This window comes from Saccopteryx leptura, chromosome 1, assembly GCF_036850995.1.
Source record: "Saccopteryx leptura isolate mSacLep1 chromosome 1, mSacLep1_pri_phased_curated, whole genome shotgun sequence".
NCBI lineage: Eukaryota > Metazoa > Chordata > Mammalia > Chiroptera > Emballonuridae > Saccopteryx > Saccopteryx leptura.
In genome coordinates, this window is record NC_089503.1 from 9,258,157 (window position 1) to 9,276,986 (window position 18,830).

General features: G+C 50.3%; 1 protein-coding gene across 9 annotated transcripts in view; it reads right to left on the reverse strand.

The window, feature by feature from the left end:
• MARK2 (microtubule affinity regulating kinase 2) overlaps positions 1-18,830 on the reverse strand; it is a 67,049-nt gene that overhangs the window by 12,465 nt on the left and 35,754 nt on the right. For 8 of the 9 annotated variants that reach the window (XM_066360052.1, XM_066360034.1, XM_066360019.1 and 5 more), the window contains 2 exons: positions 2,473-2,652; positions 2,179-2,232 (listed from right to left, as the gene is read on the reverse strand). In XM_066360052.1, coding sequence (XP_066216149.1) covers positions 2,179-2,232; positions 2,473-2,652 — 234 coding nt within the window. Of the gene's footprint in view, positions 1-2,178; positions 2,233-2,472; positions 2,653-7,312; positions 7,374-18,830 lie in introns of those variants that run through there. The other variant, XM_066360045.1, reaches the window with a different exon arrangement.

Below are 18,830 nucleotides of genomic sequence, written 5' to 3' on the forward strand. Positions count from 1 at the left end.
TCTCTCCTGGGCCCCTGGGGTGGGGACAGAAGAAGCCACTCCTATATATAGCTGATGCCAATTTTAATCAAATCCACCTCCTCACACTCATGCTCTCTTTGTGAAACAAAACCAGGACTCTAAACCATACTTCCACAAAGGAAGATGACAGAGGTGAACTCCATCCCCTCTGCGGGGGCCTGAGAACTGGAGGTGGAGTTTTTGTAACTTCCAGGCTTCACCACCTGCACACAGAGCAAAGCCCGTTTTCTTGGGGAGTAGGGCTGGGGGTGAGGTCTGGAGTCTAGTTTATGAAATAAAGGAAACACATTTTTTTTTCCTTTAATGAAATCTCAACCCTTTCATGAGCTGGAAAGAAGACAGGCTTTTCAATCATCAGGAACTTGATTCTGACCATGGTTCCCTTTTTTTGCTGGAGCCCCGGGTCCTCCGCTTTCTTCCTTGGCCTAGTGTCTCGGATGAAGAAGCAAAAACTCCAGGATCCCACCTCAGGCAGTGATGGGAAGCAGCACCAAAAAGGGGGCCTTACAGGGCCCGCAAGGGTTCCTCCCGAGTCCCCCCACCCCCCGTGCATTCGTTCTCCTGGCAGAGAACTCTCCTGGAGTTTTCTGGGCTTGTCTAGAACCCTGAGGGGCTAGCTTCTTCAACATTTGTCCTGTAGGGATCATTCCTGGGATAAACGGAAACAGTCACTGGGCCAGAATCATTCTGGCCTTGGTAACAAGAGGATGTAAAAGGTTTTGAAATGGCACTGGTGGTGCAATCCAGCCAGTTAGGAGGAGGCAGGGAGAAAAATGAGGTGGGAAATAAGGTCGCCTGGCCGACTCTGGCAATGGCAGTGGTGGCGGACTGGACTGCTCCAAAGACCAAATGGCCCACAGCAAGCTGGCTTCCACACTGTGGGGTCTGAGCCAACAAGTCAAGAGCATCCCTCTTTCCCTTCTTTCTGGAAAGCTCCAAGCAGGGAAGCCCTGGTGATGAGAGCAATGTTTCCTTTGAATCAAAGAACTTTGAAGGGATTCCACAGATAACAAAAAATAGGAAACACTTGGGTTTTGGCTGTCGGCATGTCAGGGCACCTCAACCCACACTCTTTGATTCTGAGAGCGTCTCTCTTAACGGCAGCCCCCAACTCCTAGTCTCAAGCTTCCCAATGTCACTGCAGCTGACTGTTAGCAAAAGGTTGTTATGCCCTCTCCTAACTCACCACAATGTACTTATGAAAAGAAAAATTCAATCTACCATGAGATGAAAAGGACTAGGTTAATCCAGGTCAGAAATCAGAACCAGGGTAGGCTGGAATGGGAGGGCACAAAGGCAATCTGACTTGACCTGATCAGGGGCAACTTTCTGGAGCCGTCTGGGAGAGTTCCTCTTTCTCCGAACCGTTGGAGCCTAGGCCATGAGGCGAGGGCACAGAGTCTCCAGTTCTCTACCAACCAGACACTGGCAAGCTGTCTCCCTTCTGCAAATGAAAATCTCCTTTTCTGCCTACCAACTTTTCGTAGTTTCTTGAGAAAGGGGTATATGTTCCCACAACCAGCTGAGTGAGATCTTAGTTTCCTACTCTAAGTCAAGGAGGGAAAGAGAAGTTCAACCTCATCGCACCAAGAATACATGATATGACTTTTAACCAACAGGAGCCTAGAGGCGAGAAGAGCGGAGAACTTGTCCTCAGTCTGTACTCGCTGTCATAGGTGTGCAGCAACTGCAGCTACTGAACCCCGGTCTTCAATCCTCAGTCTCTACAATGCAGCTGGCATGGAATCCCGTGGCAGGTTCCTGCCTCCTCTCATCCCTGTACTTCCAGAGCGACCCACATTTCATCATTCCAGATCTTGGAATGTGTTTCTAGTAATGGCTACAAACATGTGTTTTTGCACAGGGCTGGCCATAGGCCAGAAGATAACAAGATGCAGGAAGTAGGTCAGATAGGTAGGCCAAGTGGCTGGGAAGGAGCAGAAAGACTTGTAAAGAGCCAGCGCCTGTGGCCAGGAAGCCCAATCAGGAGGATCCACACAGAGGATGCAGCCAAAGCCCTAAAGGTAGCAGACGCATGGCGAGGGAGAGTGGGGACAGTGACACGACCAGAGTTTAAACTAGAGATTCAAGAGAAGATCCAAATGGGGCCAACAGATCACTGACCCCTGAAGAGAAAGGGTAGAAAGAGAGGCTTACTTTCTGGAGGCTGGAGGAGTTCAGTTGTGTTTTGTCGATAATCTTCACAGCTACCTGAACATGAGACAAAAAGCCCAAGATTACTACTACCTCTTTGACTAAGCTAACCCAGGACACAGAACTCCCTCCTCCTTTCTCTTTCCATGTCCTTTGCGTCCCATCCCTCCTGGCACTCCTGTTTGTTCAGATCAATTTCTGTCTGGTAAACAAGCGGAGGGCTGTGGTAGCAATCCCACCACCACCTACAGGGCTGCCGACAGCTGGGAGGTGTTGCCACGCCCCCCCAGCGCTTACCTCTTTCCCAGTCAGGATATGCCGAGCCAACTTCACCTTGGCAAAGTTACCCTTGCCAATGGTCTTGAGGAGTCGATAGTTGCCAATATGGGGCTGCTCGTCAGCAGAGGTGGCCGAATTGCGGCCCCGCAGCATGTTGGACTTACTGCTGGGCTTGGAGTCGAGGTGTCCCAGGGTGGGCTGTGGGGTAGAACACGCACGTCCGTAAGTCCAGCCCTGGGAGCTCCCTATACCCACCCTGCTGCCTGTTCACACTGTGAGAGGCTTCATCTCAAAGGCAGGAGTAGCGTCAGAACTACTTCTACACACTCGCTGCCACCAATACTTTACATTTACTTGTATTATTTCTCACGCTGCATTGATTTGTTGTCTAACCCAATGGAATGGAAGCTCGAGAAGCACATATCATTTACTCATTGTTACATCCCAGCAACTAGACAGACTGGATTATGGCAGATGCTCATTGAATACTTGTGCAATGAATGAAGTGAATGACAGGGTCTGAGCAAGGCAACAGTCTGCCTTTCTTAGACACCCTATCACTCAAATAAGGGAGTAAGGAAGCAGAAATAATGGCAACGGCACTGAACAGGTTTATAAACGTAATGCAAAGAAGGTATGGTCCAGATGAAAACGAACAAAAACCCACATTCCTCAAAAGGCTAACTCGCCTCAGGCGGTAGTGCAGTGGATAGAGCGTCGGACTGGGATGCGAAGGACCCAGGTTCGAGACCCCGAGGTCGCCAGCTTGAGCACAAGCTCATCTGGTTTGAGCAAAGCTCACCAGCTTGGACCCAAGGTCGCTGGCTCGAGTAAGGGGTTACTCGGTCTGCTGAAGGCCCATGGTCAAGGCACATATGAGAAAGCAATCAATGAACAACTAAGGTGTCGCAACAAAATACTGATGACTGATGCTTCTCATCTCTTTCTGTTCCTGTCTGTCTGTCCCTATGTATCCCCCCTCTGTCCTTGTATTAAAAAAAGAAAAAGAAATGAAGGCTACACAAACTGAAAGACTAATTTTAAAAAAATAAATAAAAAACCTGTATATACATGTGCATTCATAATATCTCATATTCATAATAGGCAGAAAGTGGAAAGGACACCAATGTCCATCAACTGGTGAAAAGATACACAAACTGGGATAGCCACACAGTGGTATATTCCTTAGCAATTAAAAAAAAGTTCTGGCCTGACCTGTGGTGGCGCAGTGGATAAAGCGTCGACCTGGAAATGCTGAGGTCGCCGGTTCGAAACCCTGGGCTTGCCTGGTCAAGGCACATATGGGAGTTAATGCTTCCAGCTCCTCCCCCCCTTCTCTCTCTCTGTCTCTCCTCTCTCTCTCTCTCTGTCTCTCCCTCTCCTCTCTAAAAAATGAATTTAAAAAAAAAAAAAAAGTTCTGACACAGGCAACAACACAGATGAACTTTGAAAACATGATACTCTACATTAATAGAGCTAGTCACAAAGGCCTACCTACTGTATGATTCCATTTCTTTATTGACTTTATTGATTTGAGAGGAAGGGGGAGAGAGAAAGAAGGGGACAGGAATGTAGATCTGTTCCTGTATGTTTCCTGATCAGGGATCAAACCAGGCCTCTGTGCTTCAGGATGACACTCTAGCCCAGTGGTCCCCAACCTTTTTTGGGCCACGAACCGGTTTAATGTCAGAAAATATTTTCACTGACCGGCCTTTAGGGTGGGACGGATAAATGTATCATGTGACCGAGACAAGCGTCAAGAGTGAGTCTTAGACGGATGTAACAGAGGGAATCTGGTCATTTTAAAAAAATAAAACATCATTCAGACTTAAATATAAATAAAATGAAAATAATGTAAGTTATTTATTCTTTCTCTGATGACCGGTACTGGTCCGTGGCCTGGGGGTTGGGGACCATTGCTCTAGCCAACTGAGCCATCCAGCCAGGGCTAGATGATTCCATTTCTATGAAATGTCCAGAATAGGCAAATCCATAAAGAAAGATTTATCCAGAGCGAAGGAGGGTGGAGGGACTGTGGTAATGGATACACACAGCTCTGTGAATTTACTAAAAAAGACTTAATTGTATGGGATGTGAATTATATCTCAGTAAAACTGTTAAAGAGTCTGGTTAAGATCAATCTCGCCTGATTTATCTCTTGAAGAACAGCTGATGCCATCACCCCAGCATGCTGGAACAAAGCTGCTGCCAGAGCCTCGTCCCAGAACCATCCACAGCTGCCTTAAAAACTTCAAGGGGACAGATTAGATGGTAGCAGGGTGACCAGAGGAGTGTGAGTCAAAGTTCTTCCTTTCACAGCCCCTTCTGGCTGTAAGTGAAGCAAGCCCACAGAAACCACAGAGGAAAGGAATGACTTGCTGCCACCAAGGAACTGTCCAGGGTTCCTGAGCTTCCCCAACCAATGCTTCTCAGGCAGAAAAACAACACAACGTGTCTGCTACTGATGTTTCCCCTTCTTCATTTTGTCAACAGAGGGCCTTCCATTCTCTCCACATGTAGCTGCTGGCTAGTTAGTTTGGGGTAAGCTGTTTGATTCAGAGCCCAGAAGCACATGGTGTTGAACCTTCGAGGAGAGAAGAGCTCCTGTGGACGAAAGACTCTGAAGGAGAGTCCTTCTCAGCAGAAAACCTTTTAACTTTCCAAACCCTCCAAGTCTGGACTAGGGATTTAGCACCTACCTGGGGATCTGGGCCCTTTGGCCCTCTGAAGCCAAATACTGGGGCAGTACAACCACTGCCTGTTATACACTCTGCTCTGCCCATCCCTCTTGGTGTTTCTGGCCCCAGGGGTTGCTCTGCACGGTACATCAGGACATTTCCTGCCTAGCTCAGCTGCACACTGGGCTTCAACACAGAGGCTTAAGAGTACAGATGCCAGAGACAAACTGCCAAGATTCAAATCCTAAATCTGCCAGGCACTTGACACTTGTTAACTTTATTATTATCAACACCATCCTTAAGAGGGAGAAGAGATCATTACAAAGGGGGAAGGAAACCATCTAAAAGATGAATGGTGTGCCGTGATCCCACACATCTGTGCCAGGAGATAGTTCACATGTCAAAGAGCTCTGTGCCACAGGACTCACCCCACCCCCACGCCCTCCAACGTTAGCTTCCTTACCTAGGAAGTGGTGCCCTACTCCACATTAGGCCGGTGAGGGAATACACATAATCAGTCAAGAGCCATTCCTGCTATTACTTTTAGTTCCCAAATACTACTGCAATCAGCAAAGCCAGAAGTCTTCTTGTCAACATGACTTCCATATCTCAGTCGAGTCCTCCTGAGCCAGCTGCAGCCCACATGGAAGCCGACAAGAGATGCTATGGCCCTTCCCACTGGAGAGAGGTCCAGGCTGTTGGCCACCGTTCTGTCTGGGCCCTGGTGCTGGCCTATACCAGCACCCCTAGTCTCCACAGGAGGGGGCTGGACGGGCAGCTGAGTGTTCAGGACAGTGAAAGAGTGAAGATTCTGCTTGTCCAGGACGCACAGAAGCAGAGAGCACCAGCGTGTGCTCGTTGCCCCCCTGCCCGAAGTCACCCACTTCCCTCTCAGGACTGAACCGCCCCACTCGCAGGACTCAAAGTATGCAGTCCTCTCATCCTCTGCGGCTGCTTCTAAGTTGTAGTTTGTCTCCACAGCAGGGATGTGGGGACAGGGTGAGGAGAGCCCATGGGGAGGAAGTAGACATGAGAAAAGCCTCAAAAAAAAGTTTCCTGGACCAAGACCCGATGTGAGAGGCTTCTGGGAAGGCCAAAGAGAGGCAAGAGAGTCCGTTCCATGGTTCTGACTAGGCCCATTCAGCCTGGACCCAGATGTTAGCAACAGAGTGGGCATGCAGAGGACTAGCTGCTCTTGCAGGCCAACTAAACAGAATGTGGCTAAGTCCCCGCTCTCCTCTCCGCCTCCATCCTGACTGCTTATAGGAAGGTTCAAAACACCAGACATTCCCAAAGCTTTGGCCAACATCACACCTGGGCAGGTCCCAAGGCTGTGAAGAAGTTTGTTGGAAGCAGACCCCACGGCTCTCAGGTAACCTTTAGAAAGAACAAAGGGGCCATCCTTCAAGGAAGTATTTGGAACCAAATGGCAGACCATGCAGATTACTAAGTGGCCTGCTTCTGAAGTAGGGCCTAAACGGCCCCGGAGTCCTCAACAGACAGGAGAGAAGGCTGGGTCTGGGGATGGAAGGAAAAGCATTCCATCTAGTGGGTCCTTCAAGCTGGGATCTCAGAACTTAGCCTAGGCGGCTGCCAGGCTCATCCAGAAGACAGCCTCCACTCCGAGAGGCCGGCGCTGACTCAGGTGGGCAGGGCCCTTCCCTAAAGCTGGAAGCTCCTACCACCAGGTCTTCCCTGGGAAGGTTCTGCTTTGGGGCTCTGCATTCAGGCTTGGCCTCAAGTATGCTGAGGCCTCCCCAGGGCTGGGAAGGGGCCAAACTGGGAGGGGTGACAAGCAGGCACTCCCTGGCCAGGGGCAGAGTAAGCCTGGGCACTGTGGAGAGGAGGGAGAAAAGTGTCCCTTGGGCACTGGCCCTGGACGACCACCTTGGACCCCAGCTTCCCCTCACCGCAGTGGCCGAAGGCCCTTCCTGGGCCTCTGCCGGTCACCCCTCCCTCTCACCAGGCTGGAGCCGGCCCTCTGGTCTAAAGGGAGACTCCTCTGCTGCTGGTTGTTCTGCCTTCCCTAGCCAATGCCTCTCCACCCTTCCCGTGAATTCTACTACCCGTTTCTTATGCCTGGCTCCATTTAGCAATTATTTAAAAATCTTGTGTTTGGGTGAGAGGGGAGAAAAAAGGGCAATCTCCGAGAGAAAAAGGGGGTAGGAGGGCGGACATACCTGGCCGTAGAAAAGGACAAGGACTACCAGCAACTTCCATTCAGCAGAGCCATAGCAGAACCTGTCAGGCAGCGAGGGCAAAGTACAGAGGCCGGGAAAGCCAGGCCCAGGGCGGGGGCTGCAGCTCCACCAGCCACCCTTACTCAGCCGAGCAGGCGACACCTTCTACCACCTCCTCAGTGAAAAGTAGTGAAGGCGCCAGGCCCAGCGGCTCCTGCATGGGAACCTGGACTGTGTCGCAACCGAAACCAGTAGTAGCAGAGAGACACCGGGCTGGGCGAAGAGAGCAACAGGGACAAAGCCCACGGCTTCTTGCCGGCCAGGCCCTGGTAGCCAGGAAATACATGCAGTTCAGGACACTACACCAGGAGCAAGGTGGGAAGAAAGGGGCAGGAGGGGAACAGGAAGGGAGGAAGACTGAGAGAGAAAGAGGCGGGTTTAAATCAACTTCCTTCTTCCTCCCCCTCCCCCTCCCCGGAAGTGGGCTGCCCCACCCTCCCCAAGGTGCACTGCTGGGTAACAGCTGGAGAGAGTGAGGAGACTCACTCCAGCCAGGGCTGTCATAAAGTCCTTATCTCACCTGCAGCAGGTGGAACCTGAGTAAAGGCTCAAATCAGCGACAGGGTGGGGAGGAGTACCGCATGAATCAGAAGTGCTCACCCAGAGAGGGGCAAGACCAAACAGCAATCCACCCACCAACAGCACGGGGAGGGGGAAGCCGAAACCAGCCATCCAACAGTGGCAGATGGACCTCCTGCTGCACAAAAGTGTTTAACCTTGGAAAAATGCATATCTGACTTACACACACAATATTTTGGACATAATTCAGGGAGTTTGGGGACCCAGTGAAGCCAGTTAGAGGTGTATGGGTTCTAGATTAAGAACCTTTGTCACTGATAGAGAATGAGATGTTTTAATCCTTAATTTTGCCCAAAGCCTGGGGAACAAATGTCCCTCTAAGTCCTAGTCCTTTCCATCCCCGATGCTGAGAGTCTGTCCCTAGGTTCCCGCCTAACTCCAGTGTCCATCACCCCTCACCGCTGTTCTCTTTAGAAATTCTGAGGACCTGGGGCAGCAGAGGCAGCCATTCATCACATCTGCCTCCTGCAAAGCCCCTGAGGACCTCATCTGTGCTGTGTTCTGGTACTGGCCTTTCTCTGGTTCCATGGCCTCCTTCCCACTCGTTCCCTACTTCAGACTAGGCTCTTTCCCACAAAGCCACTCTTTAAAGCTGTAATACTTTTCAGGGATGGGCAAAGCCCTTCCAGCACCTGAGCACAGACACATGGAGATCATGCCTTACACGGGAGATTCGGCATTTCTGAGCCACCGCCTGCCAGCGTGCACTGCTGGTGTTCACCACACCAGGGGTCAATGAAGCCGGGAGCACCCTCATCTTACAGATGAGAAACTGAAGCACAGAGGTGAGGAGATTTGCTCAAGGTCCCACAGCTTCCCATGCAGAGCTGGGACTGGAGCCCAGGGCTTTTGTGCCCACTTAAGTACTCTGATGTCCCCTTTACCAGGTCATCAACTCTTCTTGATGCATAATCTGCTCTTCTCCCAAAAGAAGGTAAGTCCCTGGTTCTTCCTCCAGACTAGAAGGGTCAAGATGTGAAGACACAGGAAAGGTGCCTGAAATCACAGGAGTGCCAATGTCCGGCTAAGGTCAGTAGTGGAGGGCTATTTTAAAGGCCATCCGAGGTTCCTGTAGAGATCCTCCCTCCCACTCCTTCCCAGAGTGGGCCTTGATCTCAGCGGAAGAGGTCCAGATTTATTCTGGACACTGGGCTCAGGATGGCCTGGGACTGTCCGCGTCTACTCAGAAGCCAGAGCAGGATCCAAGGGCTTGATTCTTCCAGGCCATAAGGCTCTGGAGTGCAACTGAAAAGACTGTTTCGTCCATCCTGCTTACGGGAGGCAGTAAGGGGTTTTCTACACTGAGGAAGTACTAAGTACTGACCTCAGAGAGAGGCTGGGAGAGATGGGGTAGAACTGAACTGCAGTCACATGACCCTGGCAAGACACTAGTTCTTTAACCCTTCACATCCTTTCTTTGAATCCTTTGATCCTGAGTAACTGTCACTCTCAACTGCCAAGAGGCAATAAAACAGTGGAGCATTCTGGGTAGGAGAGATCTTGCAAAGCTGTGGCAAGCACCGACCAGTGGAGATGCTAGATGTACCCCCTGGCACCCCTGAGATTAACTGATGGCTCCACCTGGGGACCCCACCTTTCCTTAATACCTGGTTGCAGAAAGCAGGTAGAACTGTGACAAACTGTCAAAGGGCTATTTCCTTTTTCCAGCCAGGGTAGGTGCCTCACTGACAAGACCAGCAGAGACTGCAACTAAAGTGCAAAGTCAAAATCAAGAGCAGGGGCTTTATTTACCCTTTAGCTGTCTGAGCTACAAACCTCACCCCAAGGCAGGGTGACCAGCACTGCAGCTTGGGCCATGACGAGAGCAGCCTGTGGGCCTCAAAGCAGCCAGTATACAAGTCAGAGCCTGCCTGGAAGACCAGCAGGCGAGCACTGACCTGGCCTGTGAGCAGAACTGAGCCACCCGGCCCCCGCCCCGGAGCGTACTGAGCTACAACATCACTCTCCTGTCGGCAGAGTCACTCGAAATGCAGAGCTCCTCTGCAAACACGGGGCTCTGCTAGCAGCCAGGGCTTCAGAAGCTTTCAGCACTTCACCCCTGAGACTCTGCTCGCTGGGTCTGGTCTCCATCTCGTTGCCCAGCTACTGCTGTCGATTCGCAAGCCTCTGTTGAGTGCCTACCTCTGGAGTCAGGGCCATCTGCAAAGTTCAGAGAGATCTGGTTCCTGCTTTCTAGAAACTCAGGAGGAGAATGTACATCAGACTCACTACAGTATCTCTGCTTGCTGTGTCAGGGGAGGGAGGGCCCTGGAGGCAGAAGGACTTAAGCCAGAGTCCTACGTTTGCTCCTTACTAGATGACTGAGCAACATTTCCTGACTTAAGTCTCAGTTTCTTTACTTGGGACATGAGGACACTAGCTGTCCCCACTTCATAGGATCGGTGTGATGATGACACAAAGAAACCCATAAGGTGGCCCTGGCCGGTTGGTTCAGCGGTAGAGCATCGGCCTGGCGTGCGGGGGACCGGGTTCGATTCCCGGCCAGGGCACATAGGAGAAGCGCCCATTTGCTTCTCCACCCCCCCCCCTTCCTCTCTGTCTCTCTCTTCCCCTCCCGCAGCCAAGGCTCCATTGGAGCAAAGATGGCCCGGGCGCTGGGGATGGCTCCTTGGCCTCTGCCCCAGGCGCTAGAGTGGCTCTGGTCGTGGCAGAGCGACGCCCCGGAGGAGCAGAGCATCGCCCCCTGGTGGGCAGAGTGTCGCCCCTGGTGGGCGTGCCGGGTGGATCCTGGTCGGGCACATGCGGGAGTCTGTCTGACTGTCTCTCCCCGTTTCCAGCTTCAGAAAAATACAAAAAAAAAAAAAAAAAAAAAAAGAAAGAAACCCATAAGGTGCTAACCATAGTGCCTGGTGAGTAGTAAGGTCTTGACAGTGTTTCATATGATTTCACTTTCAGATAAGAACCTTTTTGTCGGCCCTGGACGGTTGGCTCAGTGGTAGAGCGTCGGCCTGGTGTGCAGAAGTCCCGGGTTCGATTCCCGGCCAGGGCACACAGGAGAAGAGCCCATCTGCTTCTCCACCCCTCCCCCTCTCCTTCCTCTCTGTCTCTCTCTTCCCCTTCCACACCGAGGCTCCATTGGAGCAAAGATGGCCTGGGCGCTGGGGATGGCTCCTTGGCCTCTGCCCCAGGCGCTAGAGTGGCTCTGGTCGCAACAAAGCGACGCCCCAGAGGGGCAGAGCATCGACCCCTGGTGGGCAGAGCGTTGCCCCCTGGTGGGCGTCCCGGGTGGATCCCGGTCGGGCGCATGCGGGAGTCTGTCTGTCTCTCCCCGTTTCCAGCTTCAGAAAAATACAAAAATACAAAAAAAAAAAAAAAAAAAGAACCTCTTTGTCATCTCAAGGGTTCTCTGAGCCCTAAGAGCTATAATCGCTAAGATCCTGACTACAAGTCAGGAATACAAAGCTGTATTCCTCCCAGAATCAAGAAGAGTCAAATTTCTACCATGGCTAGGTTGTCGTGCAAAAAAGACCCTGTCCAACATAAAACCACTCCTACCAAGAGGAGTGCGTGAATGTGAAGGCAGCCATGCCTCTGCCCTCTGAGTAGCCCAGAGGAAGAAGGTGTGCTTGTTCTTAACTCCTTCCTCCCAGAAAAGGCCCAAGAAACAGCCAACATACCCGTACCACACGGTGCCAAGGACTGGGGGAGGCTCACTCTGCCAGCCTCACCCTCCATTCAGCTCCTCCCGTACCAGTGGGTTACTGTAACCATGGAGACCAACAAGTTCCTCCATACCACAGGAGAACCAGCCTGCCAGCAGCCCAGGGCTCTGGGGGAGGCAGAAGGCAGCCTGCAGCAGAAAGTTTTGGCTCATTTTACAGAGGGCTGTGGGGAGCTGACGAAGACTAACCAGTTTAGCTGAGATGCCTGGGCCTCCCTCTACCTCTCTTTTCTTCACAAGCAATTAGTTTTTGGCACACTGTCTGGCTGTATTTGGTGTGGAAGTTAAGGACATCCCCTGGAGTTAGACCTGTGGTGGGACCCCAGCCCTGCCGCTCTGGCCGCAGTGTAAAGAAGGGATCAGAACTGTGGTATGAAGAGCTACAACAAATCCACACGCAAAAAAGCACAGCGCCAGCTATCACATAACGTCTTCTTTTAGGCGATCCAGGTAAGTAGACCCTCTCATCCCTTTTATTCAAAGAATGACCCAGACACCTTCTTAGTCGAGTGATGATCTCTCCCTGCTCTGGGCTGTCTGTCACACCACCCTATCTGCACCCCCTTCCTTGCTCCGACCATGTTTCCATGAGCTTTGAGCGATCAGAGATAATGACTCACTCACTTCTGTATGCCTTAGTACCTAACAGTGCCTGCACCTGGCTGGCCCACATTAAAATACTTACAGAATCAAAGTGGTACAACTTTGAGTGCTTGTCCTACCACTCTACCCACCCCCGTCAGGAGTGGGGCAGAGGAAAAAAACCCCAAACCTCTTGCCATGAGATCCCCCCCTTTCCCTCTTTCAAGATATTTGTTGTCTTTTGAAGTTGATTGCTGTTTTCACTTCTCACTAGATGATACTACAAAGGGAAGGCCTGTGGTCTGTCTTATTCATGACGCATACAATGCCTAAGCACAGAGCAAAAGTATTCAATAAGGAACTGAACAAATAAATGTGCATAAGTGAATAACTGAGAAAATGTGTTGGAGAATCTTCAAGACAGTCCCGGGGATTCACAGCAATAACGCTCACCAGCATACCCCGCAGACAGCATCAAGGGGCAGTGGCTACGAGACCGTCTCCCGATGTCGCAGCAGGCGGGGATAAGGCCCTTGGGGCTCCCTCCTGACACAGAGCTCAAGGAAAAGGTAGTGAGCAAGGTGAACTGGAGACAGATCTGGAGACAGGCCCAGCCCAGGGCCAGCCCCCCACAGACCCCTGTCTGGGGCCCACTCGACCAAGCACTCCTTTCATCAGAGTGAGAACCCTTTGCTCCAGACTTCCTGCTGTCCAAGCACTGGGCCCTCCCACTTGACAGTTCTCACGGCTTCTCTGCAGTCAATCCTTCCACTGCTTTGCTATCAAAACCACTGTCTCATTGTGACAATACAGTGCTGCTGGAGCCATTATAAAAGGTACTGATTTGAGGAAGCGACAGTGACTTGTAGGAAACATTTATTTACTGTTTGCCACACTGAGAGCTCTGCTTTAATATTTCTTCTTTGAACCAATGTACTGAGTATAAGGTTCTGTACTGACTATAAGGCCCCAGAGAGCCAAAAAGTCACCTATACACACGTGCCTCCTGTCCTGCTGCACGGATCAGCAATCCCACCGCGCCCCTCCCTCTCCCCAAACTGCTGCCCGGTTCAGAAAAGCAAAGGGACTAAAAACAGCAGTTGGGGAGCTCAGTTGACTCACCCAGCATAATCATCCCCTCCCAGAATCTCCCTTTTTCTCTTAGGGTTTTTGCCAACACAAAGTAAAAAAGAAGCATGAGATCTCAAAAACAAAACAAAACACCCCTCTTCAGCATTTATGCAATAGCCTTTCTACCTGGCTGCAGATTTAACCCTTCCAATGTGGTAAACCACCTTCAGGCCGAGGAGCAGACCTAGCCCTGCATGGGGACAGGCCCTTCTGCCCCTCCCAGGCCAGCCCCACACTGGGAAGTGCTGAGTAAAGCATGTGCCTCTTTCCACTGCATCTTCCTCTGGAAATGGAAAAAATATTGCTGTTCTACTCCTCCAGTTTCAAAGACGGAGTTGAAGGAGGAGGAAACTTCAGAAAAAACACCGGGACAAAGTTTGTTACCCCAAAAGTCACCATGGCCAGGGGTCAGAGCTCAAACAGGAGAACAGACACCACCTGGGGCCATCGCCGCCCCTCTCACCTCAGGACTGTCCCCACCTAGCCTGGCTGCTCCACTCGGGTGACCAGTACAAAGCCAGCCCGCTGCTCCTGCTCACAGGCAGAGGGGTGCCCTCCCTCCCATGGCGGACTGTCCAAAACCAAGCAGGTGTGGCGACCTGTTTCCAGTGCTACCTGACAATGGGTCATATCTCAGCCAAAATTGAGGATTCAGTGTCACTTGACCCTCAGAACAATCATGGGAGTTGAGTACTGCTCTCTAGCAACCTTTCTGGGTAGGAAGTGGTGTATTGCTTTGTATCATTGTCTTTGGCATCCAGAAGGACAACTTTTGGGATTGATGGTGCTATGACTACAAAGTAATGAGAACACTTCCACAAGCACATGCAAATCTTTTGTAGCATGTAAGAAATCCCCAAATTACCAGAAGTTCTGCTCTGAGAAGGAACTATCTATCCATAGAAACATGTAACAAATGGAGGTTGTGTTCTCAGGCCAGCCCATGATGGCCCACTACTGTGTCTCAAGTAGTATTTTACATATTAACCATACTTAAGATCTTGCCTGGCCTGTGGTTGCACAGTGGATGGAGCCTTGACCTGGAATGCTGAGGTCAGCTTGCCGGGTCAAGGCACATACAACGAGCAATCAATGAACAACTAAAGTGAAGCAACTGTGAGTTGATACTTCTAGTTCCTCCTCTCACCCTTCTCTTCTCTCTCTGTAAAATTTGATAAATAAAAAACAAAGTTTTTTCCTTAGCAAGAGAGACAGACAGAGACATTGAGAGGGACAGACAGGCAGGCAGGAAGGGAGAGAGATGAGAAGCATCAGTTCTTCACTGTGGTTCCTTAGTTGTTCATTGATTGCTTTCTCATATGTGCCTTGACTGGGGGGCTACAGAGAGTGAGAGACCCTTGCTCAAACTGGTGACCTCGGGAATTTGAACCTGGGTTCTCTGCATCCCAGGCTGACACTCGATCTACTGCGCCACCGCCTGGCCAGGCAATAAATAAAATCTTAAATAAAAGGCCTGACCTGTGGTGGCACAGTGGATAAAGCATCGACCTGGAAATGCTGAGGTCACCGGTTCAAAACCCTGGGCTTGCCTGGTCGAGGCACATATGGGAGTTGATGCTTCCAGCTCCTCCCCGCTTCTCTCTCTCTGTCTCTCTCTCCTCTCTCTCCCTCTCTGTCTCTCTCTCCTCTCTAAAAATGAATAAATAAATAATTTAAAAAAAGTAGTTGGATACAAATTGTTTTAAAATTTAAAAAAAATCTTAAATAAAAAAGATTTTCTTTTTTTTTACAGAGACAGAGAGAGAGAGAGAGAGTCAGAGAGAGGGATAGATAGGGACAGACAGGAACGAAGAGAGATGAGAAGCATCAATCATCAGTTTTTCGTTGCAACACCTTAGTTGTTCATTGATTGCTTTCTCATATGTGCCTTGACCATGGGCCTTCAGCAGACTGAGTGACCCCTTGCTTGAACCAGCGACCTTGGGGTCTCAAACCTGGGTCCTCCGCATCCCAGTCCAACGCTCTATCCACTGCGCCACCGCCTGGCCAGGCAATAAATAAATCTTAAATAAAAAAGATCTTAACCATAGTCCAAGACACTAAAGTGAATTCAGTGTTCCCACATGGAACCTAGGAACATATCTTTATTCTGCAAGCAGCATGGGCAGCAGAAACAGGGGCACCCTATCCTTCAAACCCTGGGTGACAGCTTGAAACAAGAGGACCTGAGGTGAGAGGGGGACTTCAAAGCATTTGGGGTGGCTGAAGAGGATGAAAGGTCTAAGGAGATAAGAATCCAAGTGGAGATGAGGAGAGAGACCGGAGAAAAGGGATTTTGAGTGGGTGTGCCTTCCAGGAGAGAAGGGCTAACTAAGGAAGGCCAGGTAGAATGTCCAGCTAGAGCAAGAAGAAAGGGAGCCCGGGACACTGCCCTGATGTGTCAGGGGCACATGCTCTTTAGAACAGTCTCCCTGCTTGGCAGCTGAAGTGGGGATCTGCTTCATGTCCTTCTCACTGGGTCTGTTGCTGTGACTGCAGTCTCGACCCCAGGCTGAGGGCAGAGCCTGTGGGATCCTTGTCACTAAGTGGCCATGATATGGACAGGTGCCTCAGCTAGCTTGCCAGATAAACGGAGGAGGGCTCATTGGTCAGAAGTCAGGTGGAGAAGATTGGAAAACAAGCTTCTCAGCGAGACTGAGCACATGTCAGTTCCGACTTTAGGCCTAGGTTGGCCCTGAAACCAAACACTGCTAGTTTTCTGATGGCAATGACAGTTCTACTCCAGGGTCACCAAGGTGTTCATGCCCTTGGCCTAGGAGCAGAGTGCAGAAAATGAGATGATAGCCGTTTTCCATTACAAGTGCCTTCTTAACTTTTTAAATAGTTAATGCCTCTTTTCAGGGAGAGTCCTTGGAAGAATCTCAGAGGGGAGCGGCCCAGAAGAAGCCAGTTTATCCCTGGCCAGGGTGGCAGAGAGATGTGGGCTGGAGGCTCTGAGGTTCCTGATCACTGTGACATGAACCTGGGAGCAGGGCTCTCAGGTACAAATTAGCTCACATGTTGGTGAAAGCCCTCAGGAACTAGAACCAGAAATTAACAGGTGGTGTTGGGGAGGAAGGAGGCCACTTTGGGCACTGTTAGATGTAGTGGTACATAGACTGCAGACAAGAGAATGCTGGTTATTTTGAAGGAGGCAAGCAACCAACTGTAGGTCTTCACCTGAGAAGAGGGTAGGGAGAAGGGTGGCTACAACAGGAATACAGGTCCTCCCCAACAGACCCTGAAGGGCCGCTCTGACTGCTAACAGGCATGGTGGCTTTAATAAAAACCTAAAAATTGAGAGGAAAAACCACCCACGAAACCTCTGGTTAGAAGAATCTAGCTGGGCGGCAGGAGGCCACCGCTGCGCATTTGGTTGGTCTGTCTAGTCATACAACCACCAAAGGACAGAGGCCCCCATAGGCATGGTTGCTACCAAGAAGATGTAAAGTTGAAATTACTGAATATACCACCAAAAACACCTAGAATGATGCCTGGGATATACTAAGTGCTCACTGTGCCAGCTATTATTATTATAATTCCATATGCTTTCCTAAAGTTATTTTGTAGGTTGCCAGAAAGCTATGGCGGGGTGTGGGGGATTAAAATAAAAATATAGGGCTTTGGGCTTTAACTTATTTACCTAATGATCACTGCAAACAATGCTCTGTATCTGCAAAAAGAGGTGGATTTTTCCAAACTGACTTAGAAGAGCTCTAGAGTCAAAGGCTAAGTTCTGGTCATCTCACCCAGCTTGAACTTGGATTTCTTTTTTTTAATTTATTTTTATTTTTTATTCTTTGGAAAGGGAAGAGACAGAGAGGAAGGAGAGGGGGAGGGGTGGAGAAGCAGATGGGCGCCTCTCCTGTGTGCCCTGGCCGGGAATCGAACCCGGGACCTCTGCACGCCAGGCCGACGCTCTGAACTTGGATTTCTTGAAGAACCAAAAAAGTCTCCAGCAGCTCAAATGTTTTACACCCTCCATAAAAGGCCAGTCTACTCTACCCTGATAAAAAGCACTTTAAACATATATTATACATTCCACCCTAGGAAAATCCAGAATATACAACCCAGCCCTGGAGATATAAAATGCCAGCAACCGCGCCAAGATTTTCTAGATAGATGAACCTGGAAACTTAGCAAACCAATAGTCATAATGGGCAATCAATGTGACTAGCATTTAAGAAACACACACACCTGACCAGGGGGTGGCGCAGTGGATAGAGCGTCGAACTGGGATGAGGAGGGCCCAGGTTCGAGATTCCGAGCTTGCCAGCTTGAGCACAGGCTCATTTGGCTTGAGCAAAAAGCTCACCAGCTTGGACCCAAGGTCGCTGGCTAGAGCAAGGGGTTACTCGGTCTGCTGAAGGGCCACGGTCTGCTGAACAACTAAGGTGTCGCAACAAAAAACTAATGATTGATGCTTCTCATCTCTCTCCGTTCCTGTCTGTCTGTCCCCATCTATCCCTCTCTCTGACTCTCTCTTTCTCTGAAAAACAAAAACAAAGAAAAGAAACACACACACACAACGTGGCTCAAGTCCCTGTTGTTATACACTGAAGTGCTAGCACTGTCTCTTCAGTTATGAGTAGAAGGAAACCTATGTGTGGGGTGTGGGTGTGGGTGTGGGTGTGGGTGTGGGTGGGGTGAAAACTGAGCTGCACTTCCAGCTCCTGACTGTTTCTGACTGGAGACTCAGCAGCCTTGTGTGGCAGCCGGGCTCCCAGTACCAGCTGTCCTTCATACAACACGACAAGATCACTGTTTGGGAAGATGGGATTTTTGGTGTTGGATTTTGAACCCCATGAACTAGCAGGCATCTGTCTCAGGGCAGTTTCCTGAAGCAGCTGCATGTCCTGGGCCCCTGCAGACAGGATGTGGGAGACAGGACAAAGATAAATGAGATGCCAGGAGTAGGAACGCAGGGATAAAAGGCAAGGAGGAACGAAACTGTCAAGCTGTCTTCTTCTCAGTCCTGTCGCGGGGAGCTGACTTTTCCTACCTGGCCCTCTCTAAAGATCACCTTCACTCGCATTCACCTTCCTTGGCAGACCCAGACTTCCTGCTGGTGTCTCCACCTCTCAACCCTGACAGCTTTACCACATCAAGTGACTGTAGTATCTAAAATTGATGCTGGTTACCCCACGAAGAGATAACCAAGGTCATGTGAGCTGGCCTGACACGTACTGCTGTACTTGTTTATAGGCAAGAGGATTAAAACAACCTGTCAGGGGAGGTAAGGAGCAAACCCTGTACACAGGGCAAGCACTGGGAACACAGCATGGAGGCCTCTCACCAAGAAATCTTTTGCTCAAATATAAAGCCTGAATCCCTCAACCAAACACCAAACCAGATAACTATGCCAAATACCACCTATGACCCAGTGACCTGGACGCACCGCTCAATTTTTCCAATTTTCTTTGTGAGAGAGGTTTGGGTTTGGTAGGGGATGGGGGAGACTGCACAGATGAGTAACACAGGACC